Raw genomic sequence first — 22776 nt, forward strand, 5'->3', positions numbered from 1 at the left:
GCGAACTTTATCCTGGATGTTCTCTACTAAATCCTTTCAGCAAAAATATGGCAATATCGCGAAATGATCAAGTATGACACATATAGTGGACCTGCTATCCCCGTTTGAATACGAAAATCTCATTTCAGTAGGCCTTTAAGTGCAGTCAAGAAGGAAAATATGCATTATACAGTCTGATGGCTGTTCGTATGAAGGACCTCCTGTGTCGTTCCGTGTTACATTTTGGGAATCTGAGTCTTCCACTGAACGTGCTCATTCTCTCCGCAAGGTCCGAGTGTAGTGGGTTGGAGGTGTTGTCCATAATGGCTAGGAGTTTTGCTTGACTTTTCCTGTCTGACACCACCTCCAGAGAGTCCAGCTCCACTCCCACCACGTTACTGGCCTTCTCTACCAACTTGTCCAGTCTGTTTGCGTCCCTCACTCTCAGCCCGCTGCCCCAGCAGGCCACGGCATACAAGAAATATCAATCAATCAAAGTTGGTATGAACTATTGACCTATTGAAGGCTCCAAATACTTCACGTCAAATATTCCACTTTGAAATATGTTTAGGGGAAATATTGCGTATTGATTGATTGATTGAAACTTTTATTAGTAGATTGCACAGTTCAGTACATATTCCGTACAATTGACCACTAAATGGTAACACCCGAATAAGTTTTTCAATTTGTTTAAGTCGGGGTCCACGTTGATCAATTCATGGTAATTTATGTGTTTGCCATTAAAAAACAAATTTTTATATAACAAAAGGGCATTATAAAAACTTTTTTGTATCTGCACTGCAACCACATCATTTCCCCTTCGTCGGGTAGATAAAGTCTATCCTTTCCTAATATTTTGTTAGATCTGAAATTTTTTATAGAAATGTAATAGTTGAAAGTGAAGTGTATGACTTACTTTTTTTTTTTACACTTTTATGAGGGGGGGGGGGGGGCTACACGATGACTGATCATTTTAGTGGGTTTTTGCTCAAAAAATAATAATGAATACAAATCATAATCAAATATTCCATTATTTGTGTTTTTGACATAAAAAAATGTTTTTCTTTAATAATAGGGCATAGTATATACATATATATATACATATATATTTTGTTTATATATATATATATATATACACATACATACACACACATATCCATATTTATATATATATATATATATATTCATATGTATGCATGTTTAATTATATATATACATATATATGCATATTTATGTATACACACATGTACATATATATATATACATACATACACATCCATATGTGTATATATACATCAATCAATCAATCAATCAATCAATCAATCAATGTTTATTTATATAGCCCCAAATCACAAATGTCTCAAAGGACTGCACAAATCATTACTACTACAACATCCTCGGAAGAACCCACAAAAGGGCAAGGAAAACTCACACCCAGTGGGCAGGGAGAATTCACATCCAGTGGGACGCCAGTGACAATGCTGACTATGAGAAACCTTGGAGAGGACCTCAGATGTGGGCAACCCCCCCCCTCTAGGGGACCGAAAGCAATGGATGTCGAGCGGGTCTAACATGATACTGTGAAAGATCAATCCATAGTGGCTCCAAGACAGCAGTGAGAGTCCCGTCCACAGGAAACCATCTCAAGCGGATCAGCAGCGTAGAGATGTCCCCAACCGATACAGGCGAGCGGTCCATCCTGGGTCCCGACGAGCGGTCCATCCTGGGTCTCGACTCTGGACAGTCAGTACTTCATCCATGGTCATCGGACCGGACCCCCTCCACAAGGGAGGGGGGGACATAGGAGAAAGAAAAGAAGCGGCAGATCAACTGGTCTAAAAAGGAGGTCTATTTAAAGGCTAGAGTATACAGATGAGTTTTAAGATGAGACTTAAATGCTTCTACTGAGGTAGCATCTCGAACTGTTACCGGGAGGGAATTCCAGAGTACTGGAGCCCGAACGGAAAACGCTCTATAGCCCGCAGACTTTTTTTGAGCTCTAGGAATCACTAATAAGCCGGAGTCTTTTGAACGCAGATTTCTTACCGGGACATACGGTACAATACAATCGGCAAGATAGGCTGGAGCTAGACCGTGTAGTATTTTATACGTAAGTAGTAAAACCTTAAAGTCACATCTTAAGTGCACAGGAAGCCAGTGCAGGTGAGCCAGTACAGGCGTAATATGATCAAACTTTCTTGTTGTTGTCAAAAGTCTAGCAGCCGCATTTTGTACCAACTGTAATCTTTTAATGCTAGACATGGGGAGACCCGAAAATAATACGTTACAGTAATCGAGACGAGACGTAACAAACGCATGGATAATGATCTCGGCGTCTTTAGTGGACAAAATGGAGCGAATTTTAGCGATATGCCCGGTTTCAGGGCAAATCACTCGACTGAGACAGCCCTCGCAAAACTGACTAATGATCTATTGCTAACGATGGACTCTGATGCGTCATCTATGTTGCTGCTCCTCGATCTTAGCGCTGCTTTCGATACCGTCGATCATAATATTTTATTAGAGCGTATCAAAATACGAATTGGTATTTCAGACTCAGCCCTGTCATGGTTTAACTCTTATCTTACTGATAGGATGCAGTGCGTCTCCTATAACAGTGTGACCTCGGACTATGTTAAGGTAACGTGTGGAGTTCCCCAGGGTTCGGTCCTTGGCCCTGCACTCTTCAGCATCTACATGCTGCCGCTAGGTGACGTCATACGCAAATACGGTATTAGCTTTCACTGTTATGCTGATGACACCCAACTTTACATGCCCCTAAAGCTGACCAACACGCCGGACTGTAGTCAGTTGGAAGCGTGTCTTAATGAAATTAAACAATGGATGTCCGCTAACTTTTTGCAACTTAATGCCAAAAAAACGGAAATGCTGATTATCGGTCCTGCTAGACACCGACCTCTATTTAATAATACAACTTTAACATTTGACAACCAAATAATAAAACAAGGTGACTCTGTAAAAAATCTGGGTATTATCTTCGACCCAACTCTCTCCTTTGAGTCACACATTAAAAGCGTTACTAAAACGGCCTTCTTTCATCTCCGTAATATCGCTAAAATTCGCTCCATTTTGTCCACTAAAGACGCCGAGATCATTATCCATGCGTTTGTTACGTCTCGTCTCGATTACTGTAACGTATTATTTTCGGGTCTCCCAATGTCTAGCATTAAAAGATTACAGTTGGTACAAAATGCGGCTGCTAGACTTTTGACAAGAACAAGAAAGTTTGATTATATTACGCCTGTACTGGCTCACCTGCACTGGCTTCCTGTGCACTTAAGATGTGACTTTAAGGTTTTACTACTTACGTATAAAATACTACACGGTCTAGCTCCAGCCTATCTTGCCGATTGTATTGTACCGTATGTCCCGGCAAGAAATCTGCGTTCAAAAGACTCCGGCTTATTAGTGATTCCTAGAGCTCAAAAAAAGTCTGCGGGCTATAGAGCGTTTTCCGTTCGGGCTCCAGTACTCTGGAATGCCCTCCCGGTAACAGTTCGAGATGCTACCTCAGTAGAAGCATTTAAGTCTCATCTTAAAACTCATTTGTATACTCTAGCCTTTAAATAGACCTCCTTTTTAGACCAGTTGATCTGCCGCTTCTTTTCTTTCTCCTATGTCCCCCCCTCCCTTGTGGAGGGGGTCCGGTCCGATGACCATGGATGAAGTACTGACTGTCCAGAGTCGAGACCCAGGATGGACCGCTCGTCGGGACCCAGGATGGACCGCTCGCCTGTATCGGTTGGGGACATCTCTACGCTGCTGATCCGCTTGAGATGGTTTCCTGTGGACGGGACTCTCACTGCTGTCTTGGAGCCACTATGGATTGAACTTTCACAGTATCATGTTAGACCCGCTCGACATCCATTGCTTTCGGTCCCCTAGAGGGGGGGGGTTGCCCACATCTGAGGTCCTCTCCAAGGTTTCTCATAGTCAGCATTGTCGCTGGCGTCCCACTGAATGTGAATTCTCCCTGCCCACTGGGTGTGAGTTTTCCTTGCCCTTTTGTGGGTTCTTCCGAGGATGTTGTAGTCGTAATGATTTGTGCAGTCCTTTGAGACATTTGTGATTTGGGGCTATATAAATAAACATTGATTGATTGATTGAGATGAAAGAAGGCCGTTTTAGTAACGCTTTTAATGTACATATATATGCATGTTTATTTATATACATATATATGCATATTTATGTATACACACATGTACATATATATACATACATACATATCCATATTTATATATATATATACATATATATGCATGTTTATTTATATATACACATTTATATATACATATATATGCATGTTTATATATATACATATATATGCATATTTATGTATGCACACATGTACACACACATATCCATATATATATATGCATGTTTATATATCTATATATATACATATTTATATATACATATATATGCATATTTATGTATACACACATGTACATATATATATATATGTGTATATACATACACATATATATATATAAATATATATATATATATAAATGCACATATATACACACATACATATACATGTATAAATACAGTATATATACATATATATATAAACTTCATATAATGAAGTTAATATATACTTGATCTAAGGATTTCAGTAGATTAAAAAAAAATAATGCACATGTCTTAATTTAAACATTTTTATAACTGAACCCCAATTTTGAAGGGAGCCCTGGAGGTTAAAAACAATCTATATATTACACTGGATTTTAAAACTAAAACTAAAAATGTCCCCCGCATGCTTTGATAATCAAGAGTGCGGCCCTCAGTCGAAAAATTGGGAAATCCCTGTTGTACACAAAGAACAATCATAACCCCTACCAAATAATTGAAACAGTTTCCACACCATAAAGGACAAAAAGCCAAATATTGATCCTAATAATTATTAGTAAAAGAAATGCTAAAAGTTAGGGATTTAAGGATGGATCTCAAATGCATTGTTATATTGCAGTGTATTAAATTCACATTTAAGGTTATAATCAATACAACCTTTACATGTGAACTGAATTAGATGCACTTTAAACGTTTGAATGGTTTTCTTTTTTACAGATTTTGCCATTTTTCGACCACAGCTGAAGAGAAAAAAATCACAACTAGTGCACATTCTCCAGAAAGGCACACAGTATTCCGAGGTTGACGTTCTCATCGATACTTCTTGTGCGGCCATACAATGTTTTTTTTGCTTAGCATCTCATAAAGGTGACTTAACTGTGTTCGCAGTAAAAAACAACTTTATTTTTACTGTTTTGGGTGTACAAGAAAGTAGATCCTCCGCAAAATTGCTGACGTAATAATCGTAGGTATTATTCCTCTGAATTATATTCACAATGAGGACGTATTTGATACCATAAATACACATTTCTGCAATTTCAATGTCCCATAACAATGCCCTGGCATGCATGGCTTTTTTTTGTTCTGGATCAGGATATCTGTGAAACAGATGGTTTCCTCCTCCAGCCCTTCCACATCTTCATCAGTTTCCTAGAGCTATAGGACACAGTCTTCCACATGCCTGTGCAGGGGGACCCACACATTTATCATCACTATACACATAATTTCAAAGCATGTGCGATACAAAAAAAGCTTACCGGCTGTCGCAATGCCTTTGATGCTTTGTGTTACACTGGAGGTCTTCACAATAGAGGCGATGCCTATGAAACATAATTTGATATGTGAATAACAAAAAAAAGATGCTTATAGACGGCGCCCTCTGCTGGTCTTAAGGTAGAATTGCCGTCCAACATTAACATTCTTTCATACAAAGACCATCCATCCATCCATTTTCTAACGTTTTATTCCCTTTGGGGTCGCGGGGGGCGCTGGTGCTTATCTCAACTACAGTGGGGCGGAAGGCGGGGTACACCCTGGACAAGTCGCCACCTTATCGCAGGGCCAACACAGATAGACAGACAACATTCACACTCACATTCACACACTAGGGCCAATTTTAGTGTTGCCAATCAACCTATCCCACAAAGACCAAACCGGGTTAAAAGGCAGTGTCCAGTCACCTTGTTGTACAACACTTCCACAATCTGGGTCCTGAGCGACTTGCAGAAGGATCTCCTCCACGTCTCGGTTCTTCCCTGGAGGATCAACCAGCTTGGTGATCCTTTGCTGTAAAGTGCGGGGCAGCGCCATCAACTGCGTGAACTGCCCTTCGGGGCTTTTGTCTACCTGGAGAGACACAGACAAGTGCTTTAAAATAAAAATAAAAACACTTCCCCGTTGGTTTTGCTCCATAGAGCTTGTTGTTTTTCACCTCCAGTCTTCCTTGTTGGGGTTTGTAGACCACTTGAGGACAGTCCCGCAAGATGTGATTATACAGAATACGAAAGTGCTCAATGTTGTCTCTCACGATGTTGGCCACCTTGGATTTATCCTCTCCAATCACCATCCTGAAATCACCTTGAGAGGGCCAGACCAAATGTTTTCCATGATGGATGGGAAATGTCACGTGGAACAGCTGCGGCTGCTTCATCCATCAGTTTAATGAGTTTCCATGGTATGCATTGTGACTGGGCTCAAAACATATTTTTCAGTCTATAAGGCACACTTAAAATCCTTTTCATTTTCTCAAAAATCAACAGTGCGCCATATAACCGCATAATGTACGGCATAATTCTGTTTGTGCTTACTGACCTCGAAGCAATTTTATTTGGTACATAATGTAATGATAAAGGAAACCAGTAGATGGGAGTCATACATAAGATATACGTGTAGACTGCAATATGATGGCAGTAAACAACACCAAAACTTTAAACATTTTCCATTGAGAATACAGAACATTACACACGGTGCTTAAAATTAGGGGCGCCCGATAATATCGGACTGCTGTTATCGGCCGATAAATGCTTTAAAATGTAATATCGGAAATGATCGGTATCTGTTTTAAAAAAAAGTAAAGTTTATGACTTTTTCCAAACACCGCTGTGTACACGGATGTAGGGATAAGTACAGAGCGCCAATAAACCTTAAAGGCACTGCCTTTGCGTGCCGGCCCAATCACAGAATATCTATGGCTTTTCACACACAAAAGTGAATGCTATGCATACTTGGTCAACAGCCATACAGGTCATACTGAAGGTGACTGTATAAACAACTTTAACACTGTTACAAATATGCGCCACACTGTGAACCCACGCCACACAAAAATTACAAACATTTCGGAAGAACATCCGCACCGTAACACAACATAAACACAACAGAACATATACCCAGAACCCCTAGCAGCACTAACTCTTCCGGGATGCTACAATATACACCCCCCACAACCCCGCCCACCTCAACCTCCTCATGCTCTCTCAGGGAGAGCATGTCCCAAATTCCAAACTACTGTTTTTAGGCATATTAAAAAAATAGTGCACTTTGTGACTTCAATAATAAATATGGCTGTGCCATGTTGGCATTTTGTTTCCATAACTTGAGTTGATTTATTTTGGAAAACCTTGTTACATTGTTTAATGCATCCAGCGGGGCGTCACAACAAAATTAGGCATAATAATAATGTGTTAATTCCACGACTGTATATATCGGTATCGGTTGATATCGGAATCGGTAATTAAGAGTTGGACAATATCGGATATCGGCAAAAAAATCCATTATCGGATAGCTCTAATAAAAATCTGTCAATATGTAACCTGCTATTTGGTGGAAGTAAGGACCATATTTTCCGGACTAAAAGGCGCACTTAAAATAATATTTTTTTTCCTCAAAACTCAATAGTTCTAGTTTTGCTTACTGACCTCTAAGCCATGTTATTCAGTACATGATGTTAAGTGTGATCAGTAGATGGCAGTCAAACAGAGATATGTGTCGACTGCACTATGATAGCAATATGACTCAAGTAAACAACACCAACATTGTATTTGTTCAATTGAGAAAATAGAACATTCCACATGGCGCTTTAAAATCTATCAAAATGTTTTATACGACTTCGGTAAGCTATGCAGCTGCACCGTTTGATGGTTTGTCAGCGCATTAAACATACGAGTATTATTAAGGTGCGTGTTTAAGGACCGCAAAATAGCACCAATCAAGAGACATATTACCTGCCGTTTTGATTTGCAATATTATGTAAAACAACTTTTCTTACCTTCTGGTACCTGCTGATGTTTATTTGGGATCTGCATAAGTCCTAAAAATGTGCGCGCGTCCGCCGTTGTAGTCCATACCGACACCGTAGTCATAAGCTTCTTGTTTTTTCTACCTTCTTATGTGACATTCATCTTCCGCTGTTGCCATTTCTAATATAAAGTACTGTAAAGTTCTTACTTATATCTGTCAAGAGACCAGCTATCAAAGCGTTAAAAACTGTGGTGCGTTTATATAATTCACCAACAGAACTTTAGTTATCAGAGGGTTCCGGTCGGACGTTTTTCCACGGGACATATTTCCGGCGTTGTTGTTGCATTATTGAGCCACGGATGAGGAGATGCTGTTTCGTTATTGATTTACATAAAGTCTGAATGTCATTAAAACACTTAGCACCATTTTTGACACTTCTTCCACTGCCGTCCTTGCACGCTACACCGCTACAACAAAGATGACGGGGAGAAGACGCAGTTGAAGGTGAGCCACGTAAATAAGACCGCCAACAAAACGGCGCATTCTGAAGAGACGTTCACAAAGCGGCTTGAAGATGATCAGTAAAACAATCTATGCAACATTTTGACCAACGAACCACCATTACATGTTATGTAGAGCACAAGATAGTGTTTTAAATTCAGAAAAAAAAACATAATTACTCCTTTAATGCGCCTTTTGAATGAAAAAACACCTGAATAGCCATCGGCAGTGCGACTTTTAATCCGGTGCGCCCTATGGTTCGAAAAATTTGGTAGATTCTCAATGTGATAATTAATGATGATTTAATTCACGCAGTCATCCAACCCTCCCAGCTACACAGCTGTTAAACGTTAGAGGAAAATGTGTTTAGCTGTGACAATACTTTACCAGCATAAGAAAGGCCAGCTATCTGCAGGAAAAGTTCCTCCTGGCTGAAACTCTCAGGCAGCATAAGGAAGGAGGCCGTCACCGCGCTCTTGAGGTTGGCGACCAGAGCGGCACGGAGCTTTCCATTCTCACTCTGCAACAGCATCTTCACCTGCATAGAAGAATGTGCGTAGATACTCATTTGCGGAGCGGATGTTCCGATACCTACTGAAATATCAATACTGCAGATATCAAATCTTTATGTTCTAATATTGATCCTCAAATCAAAATATTGATACTTTTAATTAGAGATGTCCAGAGATTGCTGGAGATGGCTACCTCCGAATATCCGTACTCTGAGTGGGAAAACGCTGCTCAGATTTATCGCTAAGTCATAAATGGTATAAAACCAGCCAGCTTTGATAAAGTGAATGACCCTGAGGTTAAATAGATAATTCAAGATTGTATGTCGGCATGTTTAAAAAATAAATAATAATAATGCACTTTGTGATAGCCAAAGTATAGTATTTCCCATAGTTGTAGTGGGTGTCAGGATTATGAGCATGTCCCAAGTTCCAAGCTGCTGTTTTGAGGCATGTTAAAAAAAAAAATGCACTTTGTGACTTCAATAATAAATATGGCAGTGCCATGTTGGCACGTTTTTCCATAACTTGAGTTGATTTATTTTGGAAAACCTTGTTACATTGTTTAATGCATCCAGCGGGGCATCACAACAAAATGTGTCAATTCCACGACTGTATACATCGGTATCGGTTGATATCGCAATCTGTAATTAAGAGCTGGACAATATCGGAATATTGGATATCGGCAATAAAAGCATATCATCTCTACTTTTAATACTTTAGTTCAGGGGTGTCCAATCTTTTTCCACTAAGGGCAGCATACTGAAAAGTGAAGGTAAGTGGGGCCATATTAAATTTTTTCATTTAAAAAAAAAATGCTGAAAACAGATATTTTGTTTAGAATATTTAAACTTTTTCTCACTAGTTATCAATTTTTTTTCTCTTTTTTTCTTACATTTTTACTAGTGTTTTTCTCCACTGCAAGAATACAATAAAAAAAAAAATAATACGATTGTTTAACTGCATAACCTACTGTTCTAAAAGTTCTGCCTGTACAAAAATATCAGATACACATTAAACAGTGTTTTTTATTTTTCAAATTAATTCAAAAGTTAATATTATTGTATTTTTTACCTAAAAATCAAACATTGTTTGTATTTTGAGAATTTTTTATTTTTTTTGAGAAGGTGTTTTAGGTCAGGGGTGTCTAAACTTTTTCCATCAGGGGCCGTCCTAAGTGATTTCTCCAAATTACAACTGGGCTTCGTTGTGATGAAACCACAGGAACGGGTTGTTCTACCAGTAGTTTGTCAACTTGACGGCCACATTTAGCCGTGTTGTTAGCATTGCATGTCATTCTACATCGCTCCTGCAAAAGGCTGACTAATGTCATGTGGAGCTGATGGTGTCAATAAAGAAGTTAATCAACAGCATTTACAGTATCTCCACTTAGCATTACCAGCTGCTGACAGCGGTCTCTCAGTCACACCGAGTCCTGGTGAGCTTCGCGTTGCGTCTTTTGACGTTGTTCGCGTCAAAGGCTCATTAATGTGGAGATGTGTTGTTGATGAAGCAGGAGTTGAAGATGAAGTCCATTAAAAAGTTGTTCTGCCGAAAGCTGGTTGAGCTACATTGTCGCAGTGAAGAAAAGTAGCGCTAAGATTAGCCGCCTGTCATCAGCATTGCTCACCCTCAACCTGGAAAAGCAATTCCCGCTTGGTGAATATCTTCATCAATCATAACTATATCTTCATCAATCATAACTATAATAATGCAAGCTTATGACTACGGCGTCGGTATGGACTACAACGGCGGACTCGCGCACATTTTTAGGACTTATGCAGATCATCTTACTTATATCTGTCAAGAGACCAGCTATTAAAGCGCTAAAAACTGTAGTGCGTGTACATAATTCACCCACGGAACTTTAGTTATTAGAGGGTCATGTTGGACCTGCTCGACATCCATTGCTTTCCTCCTCTCCAAGGTTCTCATAGTCATCATTGTCACCGACGTCCCACTGGGTGTGAGTTTTCCTTGCCCTTATGTGGGCCTACCGAGGATGTCGTAGTGGTTTGTGCAGCCCTTTGAGACACTAGTGATTTAGGGCTATATAAGTAAACATTGATTGATTGATTGAATGATGTTTTAATAATAAGGTTTCTCATTTTCCCATTGGGTTGAGTTTTTCCTTGCCCAACGAGGATGTTGTTGTGGCTTGTGCAGCCCATTGAGACACTCGTGATTTAGGAATATATAAATAAACATTGTTAATTGAATAATAATAAAAAATAGGAAAACACCCCACTGTAGTACATGAAAGGACAAATCGAATTTAATTCAATACTTTAATTTCAGCCTTTAATATGTAAAATATGCTCAATGTTTTTTCTAAATTCACGCCGAAATATTTTAAGTACAATATGGAGAGGGACAACTGTATTGTTCTTTAGAATTAATCCAAGAAAAAAAAAAAAGCAGATATGACAAAGTTGCAGCATTTTAAGAGTAAAGTTGTTCAGTTACCAAGGGGGAAATTTCCGTGTAAAATTAAGTCGTTATTTTAATCCCCCAATTTTTTTTATAAAGTCACAATTAAGCCCTAATTTTGCAGACTGAACGTGGTAAAATCCAATCTTTGTCTCACTACTTGCTTTATAATAGCTGGGTAATATCATAAATAAATAATTAAATAAATATTTTCTCAGAAAAATATGTTTCTTTGCATAACAGTGACTTTATCCTCATAAATGTAGGATTTTTATGTAGTAAAAAACAAAGCTTTGTTCCTTTTTACTGGTAATAACACAACTTTAAAAAAAATAGAATATGATTTTTTTTTTCCTCCTGTTGAATTCCTCCTGAAGAATACAATGATTTGCGAATCCTTTACAACCTATATTCATATGAATAGACTACAAAGACAAGATACTTAACGTTCGAACTGAGAAACGTTGTTATTTTTTGCAAATATTAGCTCATTTGGAATTTGATGACTGCAACATGTTTCAAAAAAGCTGGCACAATTGGCAAAAAAGACGGAGAAAGTTCAGGAATCCTCATCAAACACTGATTTGGAACATCCCAAAAAATGATTATTTGCAAGTTTCTCAGTTGGAACATTAAATATCTTGTCTCTGCAGTCTATTCAATTGATTATAAGTTGAAAAGGATTTGCAAATCATTGTATTCTGTTTTTATTTACAAATTACACAACATGCCATCTTTACTGGTTTTGGGTTTTGTACATTCTGGCAATTCAAGGAGTGTATTTTTTTAGTTTGGGCTCATATGTTTTTCCTAATGCTCCTTGTCCAGCGTCGACAGGTAAGTTTGCTCCGTTAGCATGTGTACAATTACAGATGGATATTGAAATATTCAGATACTGACTGGTTTGTGAAGGCGTCCTGCAACATACATGGTTTTCCAGTGCATTAGGTCATCAATCAGAGACTCGGTGCTGATCACACCATATTTGATGATCTAAAAGAAGAAATGCATGGTTCAAAATCAGGACATCTTACAAAAATAAGTGAATATTTGTGATGTTTTGTTTTACCTTCCCGTCCACGGGCACCAGCGTGTTGTAGTATACGGCAGCTCCGCGTTCACACTGTATGGAGCTGATCGTGGTGGGTCCCAGGAGTTTAAGGAGGGAGTAATGTTTGCGGTTCTGCAGCAGATTCAAGGTGTGCCAAGTGACCGGGTCATCCACCGCAAACACAAAGTCCAGCATGTTTTTCTGCAAGCACAAAAGTTACTTCGCTTTACACATCATAATGTTTTGTACAGACTGCAGAGGTTTCCTGACATGCACACTGCAACAATAAATGCTGCGGTATCACTGTTGTGGTGGTTGTGTGTATTAAGTTAATAATTGTATGAATGCTTTATACCAAAACTAATGTATTTATTATTCAACTTATTTTACTTCTTCTTCTTCTACAGATTTTGGCGCGTTCTACCATCCACATTTTCACCCAGTTCAAACTGTTCCAACTTCAAACTGTTCAGCCTATTTGGGAATCGCGGGCTGTCCCTTGACAAATTCCAAAACTTCCCAGAATTCCAGGTTTTCCGGGACATTTTTTCTATTCAAAATGAATCGGCCATTTTTCAAACTTCCCCCATATCCACATTTTTCAACCTATTCAAACCATTCCACCTTCAACATATTGCACCGTTCTGGAAATTCAAACTACCCCTTTTCCCAATCAAAAAAAAAATTCCAGGATTTTCTAAAATTCCTGCTTTTCTAAAGGCCCATTTCCACCCCTTTTTTCTGGCGACTACTCCTCCCACATTTTTCAATGCATTTCAACCGTTGCATCGTCAAAAAAAACGGAAATACGGATTATCGATCCTGCTAGACCAGGGGTCAGGAACCTTTTTGGCTGAGAGAGGCATGAAAGCCAAAATTTTCAAAATGTATTTCCATGAGAGCCATATAATATTTTTTAACACTGAATACAACTAAATGCGTGCATTTTTAAGTAAGACCAAAATTTTTAGAGTATAATAAGTCTCTTATGCTTTTTAATAAGATTGTTATTCCAAAGTTAACCAATATTAAATATAATACTATTCACCATTAATGCGACATCTTGGACAGGTGCGAAAGAAAACGGATGGTTGGATCAAAATGCATGAGAATGTTTTATAATTTAAACGTTATTTTTAACACTGTGATTACCAGCATAATTATTAATTACTTATTGTGTTAAGCAATGTCAGCTAAGATTTATCTGAGAGCCAGATGCAGTCATCAAAAGAGCCACAGGTTCCCTACCCCTGTGCTAGACACTGACACCTATTTAATTATACCACCTTACAATTTGACAACCAAACAATTACACAAAGCGACTTGGTAAAGAATCTGGGTATTATTTTCGACCCAACTCCCTCTTTTCAGTCACACATTAGGAGTGTTACTAAAACGGCCTTCTTTCATCTCCGTAATATCGCTAAAATGTGTTCCATTTTGTCCGCTAGCAACGCTGAGATCATTATTCATGCGTTCGCTACGTCTCGTCTTGATTACTGTAACGTATTATATTCAGGTGTCCCTATGTCTAGCATTAAAAGATTACAAAATGCGGCTGCTAGACTTTTGACAAGAACAAGAAAGTTTGATCATATTACGCCTATACTGGCTCACCTGCACTGGCTTCCTGTGCACTTAAGATGTGACTTTAAGGTTTTACTACTTACGTATAAAATACTACACGGTCTAACTCCAGCCTATCTTGCCGATTGTATTGTACCATATGTCCCGGCAAGAAATCTTCGTTCAAAGGACTCCGGCTTATTAGTGATTCCCAGAGCCCAAAAAAAGTCTGCGGGCAATAGAGCGTTCTTCATTCCGGTGGCCATGGATGAAGTCCTGGCTTTCCAGAGTCGGAACCCGGGGTGGAAGGCTCGCCTGTGCATCGGTTGGGGACATCACTGCGCTGCTGACCCGTCTTTGCTCGGGATGATCCCCTGCTGGCCCCGCTATGGACTGGACTCTCACTATTATGTTAATTCCATTATGGACTGGACAGTCACAATATTATGCTGGACCCACTCGCAGGGATGGGAATGAAGATTTACAAAATCAGCTGAAGGGGCTTCATGGTGGCAGAGGGGTTAGTGCGTCTGCCTCACAATACGAAGGTCCTGCAGTCCTGGGTTCAAATCCAGGCTCGGGATCTTTCTGTGTGGAGTTTGCATGTTCTCCCCGTGAATGCGTGGGTTCCCTCCGGGTACTCCGGCTTCCTCCCACTTCCAAAGACATGCACCTGGGGATAGGTTGATTGGCAACACTAAATTGGCCCTAGTGTGTGAATGTGAGTGTGAATGTTGTCTGTCTATCTGTGTTGGCCCTGCTATGAGGTGGCGACTTGTCCAGGGTGTACCCCGCCTTCCGCCCGATTGTAGCTGAGATAGGCACCAGCACCCCCGCGACCCCAAAAGGGAATAAGTGGTAGGTAGAAAATGGATGGATGGATGGAAAATCAGCTGACATTTTTTTAATCGTAAAACACCGCTTTGCGGAAGGCCCCCCCCCAAAAAACATTTTGAAATCTGTTAGCTTAGGATGCATTTCCTGCTATTTTGAGTCAAAATCTAACAATATTCTCCTGACCGAAATTTCACATTTATTAGCAAATATTTTCATAAAAATGTATCATGTGATGAAATTTATGTATACAAGTTTACACATATATCAAATTCTTGCACACTTTTGGATTACAGACAAAAATCGGCCTACAAATGGATGAACCAGAATTCAAAATATAAAAATTTAGAAATACATAAGATCGTGCATTGTACTTCTGAATGGACTCGTCTGTTGTAGATTGGTGTGAGAGGAGCCGCGTCAGAGGTGGGAGGCTTCGATAGTTGATTTGAGGCTGCATTTGTGACGATGTTTGACTTCGGCTTGAAGGCAGATCCCAGTGAAAAATTACTTCTCCGTAAACTCACTTCACTTAGATGCCTTGCCGAGTTCGCGTGGTCAAAGAGTGCCACCTTTCCCCGAGATCCATAGTTCACAATGTCCTTGCACGTCCCGGTTCATCGCACTTTGCAATAAAATCGCTGATCAGTTTGTCTACTTCTACGATATTGTTTTTAATCTTCACCTTCAGTTTGATAGATTTATCGAGCCATGCCCAGTTCCACTTGTTTCTCACGCCCTTATCGATATCTTTCGCTAATGAAGCATTCCTATCTTGAATAAGTTTAACCATGTCTGAAACTGTTTCGTCAATAAAGAATCGTGTTAATTGAGAGCTACTGTGTTTTCTTTCCAGATTAGTCGCCGATAAACACAACCAATATAAACAGAATACGAGTTCAGAAATGCTCACAAGAATTGTGGATCAGGGACTAGATATTATTATTATATTAGTCCTGGGTATGACGTTAAACTACATCCAAGCATGAGATGGGAGGTTGTGTGTGGGGTTAGTGAGTCCCAACTAACGTCTATAAAATGCACACAAAGAACCGTTTGCACCTTCTCTTGTGACTGGCGGGCAGTCAGCGTCATAAAGCTGAGTGGGTCCATGGGTAAATGGGGCGCGGACAACCAACAGGACAGACTAAGTTCAACAGCCCAGTAAGGCAATTAGTCTAGAAGAAGGATCTCTGATATAAAATACCCCTTCCAACCCGCACCAAGCCAGCGTGGAAGGTGTAGGCTAATAACCAGCATGAAAAGTACGCCAAAAAGACGGCCCCCAGACCCCAGCAGTTCCAGGGGAACAGTGCAGTGGCAGGTAGCAGCTAGAGATCGTTCACTATGGCAGAAACATGCTGAGGCTTTCATCCAGCAGTGGACTGACAACCAAGGAAGTAGGTTTGATTTTGAGATTGGTGGAGACACAAAAGTGCTCCAAGGCAGCACTCTGAATGTTTACTTTTTTTATTTTTTACATTAGCAATCATAATTTCACGTCATGCAGATGTTATAGGGGAAAGCAACTAAAATGAAAGCAAAGGAGACAACTTCGAAGAGTTCTCATCTTTACTCTTTAGTGTAGGGCTGTAGTGCAACTGATTGGAGCTGTGGCCGCAAGGTTGTTGGTGCCTGTCGTGGCGGTAATCCCAGAACCCGTTGGTGGACACCAGCAGTGAGGGATGCCGTCAAGCTGAAGAAGGAGTCCTATCGGGTTCTTTTGGCTCATAGGACTCCGGAGGCAGTGGACGGGTACCGACGGGCCAAGCGGTGTGCAGCTTTAGCGGTCGCGGAGGCAAAAACTCGGACATGGGAAGAGTTCGGGGAAGCCATGGAAAACGACTTCCGGACGGCTTCGAAGCGATTCTGGACCACCATACGGCGCCTCAGGAAGGGGAAGCAGTGCACTATCAACACCGTGTATGGTGCGGATGGTGTTCTGCTGACTTCGACTGCGGATGTTGTGGATCGGTGGAGGGAATACTTCGAAGACCTCCTCAATCCCACCAACACGTCTTTCTTTGAGGAAGCGGTGCCTGGGGAATCTGTAGTGGACTCTCCTATTTCTGGGGCTGAGGTCGCTGAGGTAGTTAAAAAGCTCCTTGGCGGCAAGGCCCCGGGGGTGGATGAGATCCGCCCGGAGTTCCTTAAGGCTCTGGATGCTGTGGGGCTGTCTTGGTTGACAAGACTCTGCAGCATCGCGTGGACATCGGGGGCGGTACCTCTGGATTGGCAGACCGGGGTGGTGGTCCCTCTCTTTAAGAAGGGGGACCGGAGGGTGTGTTCCAACTATCGTGGGATCACACTCCTCAGCCTTCCCGGTAAGGTTTATTCAGGTGTACTGGAGAGGAGGCTTCGCCGGATAGTCGAACCTCGGATTCAGGAGGAACAGTGTGGTTTTCGTCCTGGTCGTGGAACTGTGGACCAGCTCTATACTCTCGGCAGGGTTCTTGAGGGTGCATGGGAGTTTGCCCAACCAGTCTACATGTGCTTTGTGGACTTGGAGAAGGCATTCGACCGTGTCCCTCGGGAAGTCCTGTGGGGAGTGCTCAGAGAGTATGGGGTATCGGAATGTCTTATTGTGGCAGTCCGCTCTCTGTATGATCAGTGTCAGAGCTTGGTCCGCATTGCTGGCAGTAAGTCGGACACGTTTCCAGTGAAGGTTGGACTCCGCCAAGGCTGTCCTTTGTCACCGATTCTGTTCATAACTTTTATGGACAGAATTTCTAGGCGCAGCCAAGGCGTTGAGGGGTTCCGGTTTGGTGGCCACGGGATTAGGTCTCTGCTTTTTGCAGATGATGTAGTCCTGATGGCTTCATCTGGCCGGGATCTTCAGCTCTCACTGGATCGGTTCGCAGCCGAGTGTGAAGCGACCGGAATGAGAATCAGCACCTCCAAGTCCGAGTCCATGGTTCTCGCCCGGAAAAGGGTGGAGTGCCATCTCCGGGTTGGGGAGGAGACCCTGCCCCAAGTGGAGGAGTTCAAGTACCTAGGAGTCTTGTTCACGAGTGGGGGAAGAGTGGATCGTGAGATCGACAGGCGGATCGGTGCGGCGTCTTCAGTAATGCGGACGTTGTATCGATCCGTTGTGGTGAAGAAGGAGCTGAGCCGGAAGGCAAAGCTCTCAATTTACCGGTCGATCTACGTTCCCATCCTCACCTATGGTCATGAGCTTTGGGTCATGACCGAAAGGATAAGATCACGGGTACAAGCGGCCGAAATGAGTTTCCTCCGCCGGGTGGCGGGGCTCTCCCTTAGAGATAGGGTGAGAAGCTCTGCCATCCGGGAGGAACTCAACGTAAAGCCGCTGCTCCTCCACATCGAGAGGAGCCAGATGAGGTGGTTCGGGCATCTGGTCAGGATGCCACCCGAACGCCTCCCTAGGGAGGTGTTTAGGGCACGTCCAGCTGGTAGGAGGCCACGGGGAAGACCCAGGACACGTTGGGAAGACTATGTCTCCCGGCTGGCCTGGGAACGCCTCGGGATCCCCCGGGAAGAGCTAGACGAAGTGGCTGGAGATAGGGAAGTCTGGGCTTCCCTGCTTAGGCTGCTGCCCCCGCGACCCGACCTCGGATAAGCGGAAGATGATGGATGGATGGATGGATGTAGTGCAACTGTGCATCATACTGTCAATTAACATAGCCTACTGTCCATCAACAAAATCAGAAATACATTCATGCAATACAACATTGTAAATAAACATAAATGAACTGTAATAATCTTTTCCCCAACTTGTGTTTAAATCACTCACAATTTTTCCCTTCATCTACTTCTTTCTATTGCTGCTTTTGTACTGTAAATGTTTGTCACTAATACTCAAATACAAGCAGATTAGTTTCCACTGGTTGTTCCTATTTGAAAGAGCCAAACACATGCCTCCGCCGGTCTGTAACAGAAATGAACTGCTGGCAGATTTCTCTCAGGTCAGTATTGTCCAGTTTTCCGTGATGGACATGGCACACAGCAAGATTGTTCAGTCTTACTTGTGTCATGGTGGTTCTAAGCCATGTTTTAAGTCTCCGTAAAAATGATAATCTAGTGAGGTTTTATTGTATTTCCACCACAAAGTTTTGTTAATTGGTATTTTCAAACCGTTGCTCACTTCTACACAAATACATGAAACTAAAAAAATAATTTAAAAAATAAAACGGAAAGGTGAAATCCGGTGATCTGATTGGCTGTTAACCGTGGTTTAAATATTGAGCCAGGCTACTATTCTAAAGCCTTATCACATCGTAGGCTATCACTCCGCCTCAGGCACATATGACTGGAAGTTGTTGTCATGTATCCATGACAACGGAATGTTGCAGTCCGTAGTAAAAGACAGCTGATGTTTTTACGATGTTAAAAAACGGACTAAAGTAGTTGAATTCACATGTTCAAGGTTAACGTTCACCTCCGGGGAGGGTTAACAATGGTAGAGGGGACTGAGCATTGACTTTAACCTGAAAAAAAGCGGAGGAAAAGACGAGATGCAGTGCTAATTTGAAGCTAACGTCTGGATAGGTGGGACTATTTTTTCCACAGTGAGGCTATTTTATTGGATAGTATGTATTTTGTGGTTGAATAAAACTACATTAAATTGATTGAGTATTCCTATTTCATATTGCCTTTATTGGTAACAGTTTTATAAAAGCAATATATCACTCCAGTCCATGGTATATGCTCATTATAGCACTCTAAGGGGCGTGACTGGAGTGATATATTGTTGAATTATTCAATATTGTTGAGCCTCTGTACACCCTTGAAGTACAGTTTGACTCCTAAAAGAAGTCTCTTACATCCAGTTTTCTTTTCATTGGCATCCTTCAAAACCTACAGCACACACACACGCAAACAGACACAAACACAATGTAAATCACACCACTGATATTAAAATCCATTTAGCTACCGTGTGCCAGGAACAACAAATGTCGAACATGTTGACAACTTACACTGACAATTGCACTGCCTTTCGTAAGGTCGGTAGCAACTAACATGTAGGCTAGCTTTTACAAGCAGGAGTGACAGCGGGGACAGCCAATCACACGTAAGTTAGCATGAAAATGGCCACCAATCAGGGAGCGATATTTAGGTTAGAGGCGGGACTTCTAGCAGAAACCGACATTTAACCCTTTCTGTGCCATAATCATTGACAAAACATTACGGGCAGCACTTGTATTGCTAGTGACTACACAGTAGCGGCTGGATATTGGTAGGGACGTGTCCCTAACGTCCCTACCCAATTCTACGCTCTTGCTGACAACGGCTGATGATGATGACTAGATATTGTCGGCAAACGACGCGTGCAGACTCCTATAACGGGCAATGTCATTGGTTGATGTCGTTAGCTGATAGTAGAGCTAGCCAATCTGGTGCCTTCACACATTCGCATTATATTATATAAAAGACCCTGGCGGCGCCAAAATCGGCGGAATTCCGCGGCTCCGCGGAAAATTTCCATCCCTGCACTCGACGTCCATTGCATCCGGTCACCCACATCTGCGGTCCTCTCCAAGGTTTTTCTTTGTCATCCGACTTGGTTGAGTTTTTCCTTGCCCTGATGTAGGATCTGAACCAAGGATGTCGTTGTGGCTTGTGCAGCCCTTTGAGACACTTGTGATTTAGGGCTATATAAATAAACAATTGATCGATTGATGGGACATTCTTCAAAGTTCTACAACCAGTATGACCCCGGTGGAGCCCATCAAGATCCAGGGCCGGGAGGTGGCAGTGGTGGGGCAATATAAGTACCTGGGAGTTCATTTGAACAGCTGACTGGACTGGAAGGACAACTGCAATGCTGTTTACAAGAAGGGAATGAGCAGACTCTTTTTCCTGAGGAAGCTTAGGTCCTTTAATGTGTGCAGCAAGCTGTTGGAGATCTTCTATCAGTCTGTTGTGGCCAGTGCCCTGCACTTCGCTGTGGTTTGTTGGGGGAGCAGCACCAGCAAAAGGGACTCAAACCGGATTGATAAACTGATCCGGAAAGCCGGCCAAACTATTGGCTTGCAGTTGGAGGCGTTTGTATCAGTGAGGGACAGGAGGACACTGGACAAACTGCTGGCCATCATGGACAATCCTGCCCACCCACTCTACCAGACAATTGAGGGACAGCAGAGTTCATACTCCACCAGGCTCCTTCAGCTTCCTTCCTGCACTGCACGATTCAAGAACTCCTTCATTCCACACTCCATCCAGCTGTATAATAACTCCCCATACAGCAATAGATAATATCCGTCTATTACCTGACACCTTCTATGTCAGCTACTTCTCTTTGTTTTTAATGTCTATATTATTTTTTCTGCTGGACTTACTCTCTTTTTTATGCTGGGGCTGCAAAATATACTGTGATAGTGTACATAGCAATTGGTATATATTGTATATATGTTATAGACCAGGGGTAGGGAACCTATGGCTCTAGAACCAGATGTGGCTCTTTTGATGACTGCACCTGGCTCTCAGATAAATCTTAGCTGACATTGCTTAACACGATAAGTAATGAATAATTTCGCTGGTAATCACAGTGTCAAAAATAACGTTCAACATATAAAACATTCTCATGCTTTTTCATCCTTCCATCCATCCGGTTCCTACCGCACCTGTTCAAGAAGTTGCATTAATGGTAAGAAGTGTTTTATTTATTGTTGGTTAGCCTCAGAATAACAATGTCATTAAAAAGTATAAGAGACTTATAATACTCTAAAAATGTTGTTCTTTCTTAAAAATGCATGCATATAGTTGTATTCAGTGTTAAAAAAAACCTATATATATATGGCTCTCACGGAAATACTTTAAAAAATATTTGGCTTGTATGGCTCTCTCAGTCAAAAAGGTTCCCGACCCCTGTTATAGACATATCTGTATATATAATATACTGTACACATTAAGTATATATTGTATATATTCGCGGATATGTTATATTTTACATTGCTATACCTAATCTATTTATACCTGCATTGTCCTTTCCATCCTTACACTTTCCATCATTGTAACTGAGCTACTGTGTTGAACAATTTCCCTTGTGGATTATTAAAGTTTGTCTAAGTCTAAGTCCCACATTTTTCATCTGATTCAATTAGTTCCATCTTGAAAATATTCAGCCTGTTTGGGAATTATGTGCTCTATTTCAAATATTCTAAAAAAAAAAAAAAAATCCAGGATTTAAGTTCTGCGATGAGGAGTGCGACTTGTCCAGGGTGTACACCACCTTCCGCCCAATTGTAGCTGAGATAGGCACCAGTGCCCCCCGAGACCCCAAAGGGAATAAATGGTAGAAATTGAAGGGATGGATTTCAGTTCAACTTCGGCATTGGAGCATTCTTCTACTTAGTATGTGAGTTATGTTTACAAGGCATGTGTCACTCCTTACCTCCATTTGACCTTGGCTGGTGCCATGTTGTTTGAAAACGCCAGATCCGTAGGCAAAAGCCAGACTAATATCCTGAGGGAACTGTGCTAAAATCCTCCTGTAAAGCACGCCGGTGTTGTGCAGAGCTGGCAGAGTCATGTTGCCAACACATCGACGAGTTTCACCCTTGTGGAAAACACGCTAGTCAAAAGGCAAGACGGACAATACGCGTGGACGACTAAACACGGAGCATTAAAGGTAATGGTAACATTTTGGATTCATTTCTAATATATTCCCATAAAGTGCTGGCGTTTAATATTTGTTTTTAAAGTTGAACTATGATCATCACTGCATTTCCCTTAGCTTTCGGCGTCGCGTGAATTGTACGTCACAACTCCTCTGCCCGACGAAGAGGAACATGGGAAATGTAGTGCGACGTATTATCAAGGCTGTCGTTTTTCGAT

The 22776-nt window shown here is 41.4% G+C and overlaps 1 protein-coding gene and 1 long non-coding RNA gene across 2 annotated transcripts in view; one reads left to right on the forward strand and one right to left on the reverse strand.

The window, feature by feature from the left end:
- Positions 1–12169, forward strand: part of LOC133543589 (uncharacterized) — a 14776-nt gene extending 2607 nt beyond the window's left edge. Inside the window, exon 3 of the long non-coding RNA XR_009804418.1 lies at positions 5071–12169. This is a non-coding gene — a long non-coding RNA (uncharacterized LOC133543589). The remainder of the gene's footprint in view (positions 1–5070) is intronic.
- On the reverse strand, positions 5235–22731 carry tamm41 (TAM41 mitochondrial translocator assembly and maintenance homolog). The gene is made up of 8 exons (XM_061888241.1): positions 22334–22731; positions 12598–12780; positions 12429–12521; positions 8977–9127; positions 6284–6429; positions 6033–6198; positions 5610–5672; positions 5235–5533 (listed from the first exon to the last, which is right to left on the reverse strand). Exons 1-8 carry the CDS (start codon positions 22469–22471, stop codon positions 5442–5444), a joined length of 1032 nt encoding a protein of 343 aa, XP_061744225.1. The 5' UTR covers positions 22472–22731; the 3' UTR covers positions 5235–5441.
- Between the last annotated feature and the right edge of the window lie 45 nt (positions 22732–22776).

The sequence above is a fragment of the Nerophis ophidion genome, linkage group LG02 (genome assembly GCF_033978795.1).
Source record: "Nerophis ophidion isolate RoL-2023_Sa linkage group LG02, RoL_Noph_v1.0, whole genome shotgun sequence".
Classification (NCBI taxonomy): domain Eukaryota; kingdom Metazoa; phylum Chordata; class Actinopteri; order Syngnathiformes; family Syngnathidae; genus Nerophis; species Nerophis ophidion.

Bases quoted from the DNA above. Each gene is read 5' to 3' on its own strand.
- tamm41 (XM_061888241.1), bottom strand. From the start codon at position 22,471: ATGACTCTGCCAGCTCTGCACAACACCGGCGTGCTTTACAGGAGGATT. The intron at 12,781-22,333 runs GTAAGGAGTGAC...TTGTGCTTGCAG, and splicing joins CCAGCCAAGGTCAAATGGAG to AAAAACATGCTGGACTTTGT. The intron at 12,522-12,597 runs GTAAAACAAAAC...TTCTTCTTTTAG, and splicing joins TGGTGCCCGTGGACGGGAAG to ATCATCAAATATGGTGTGAT.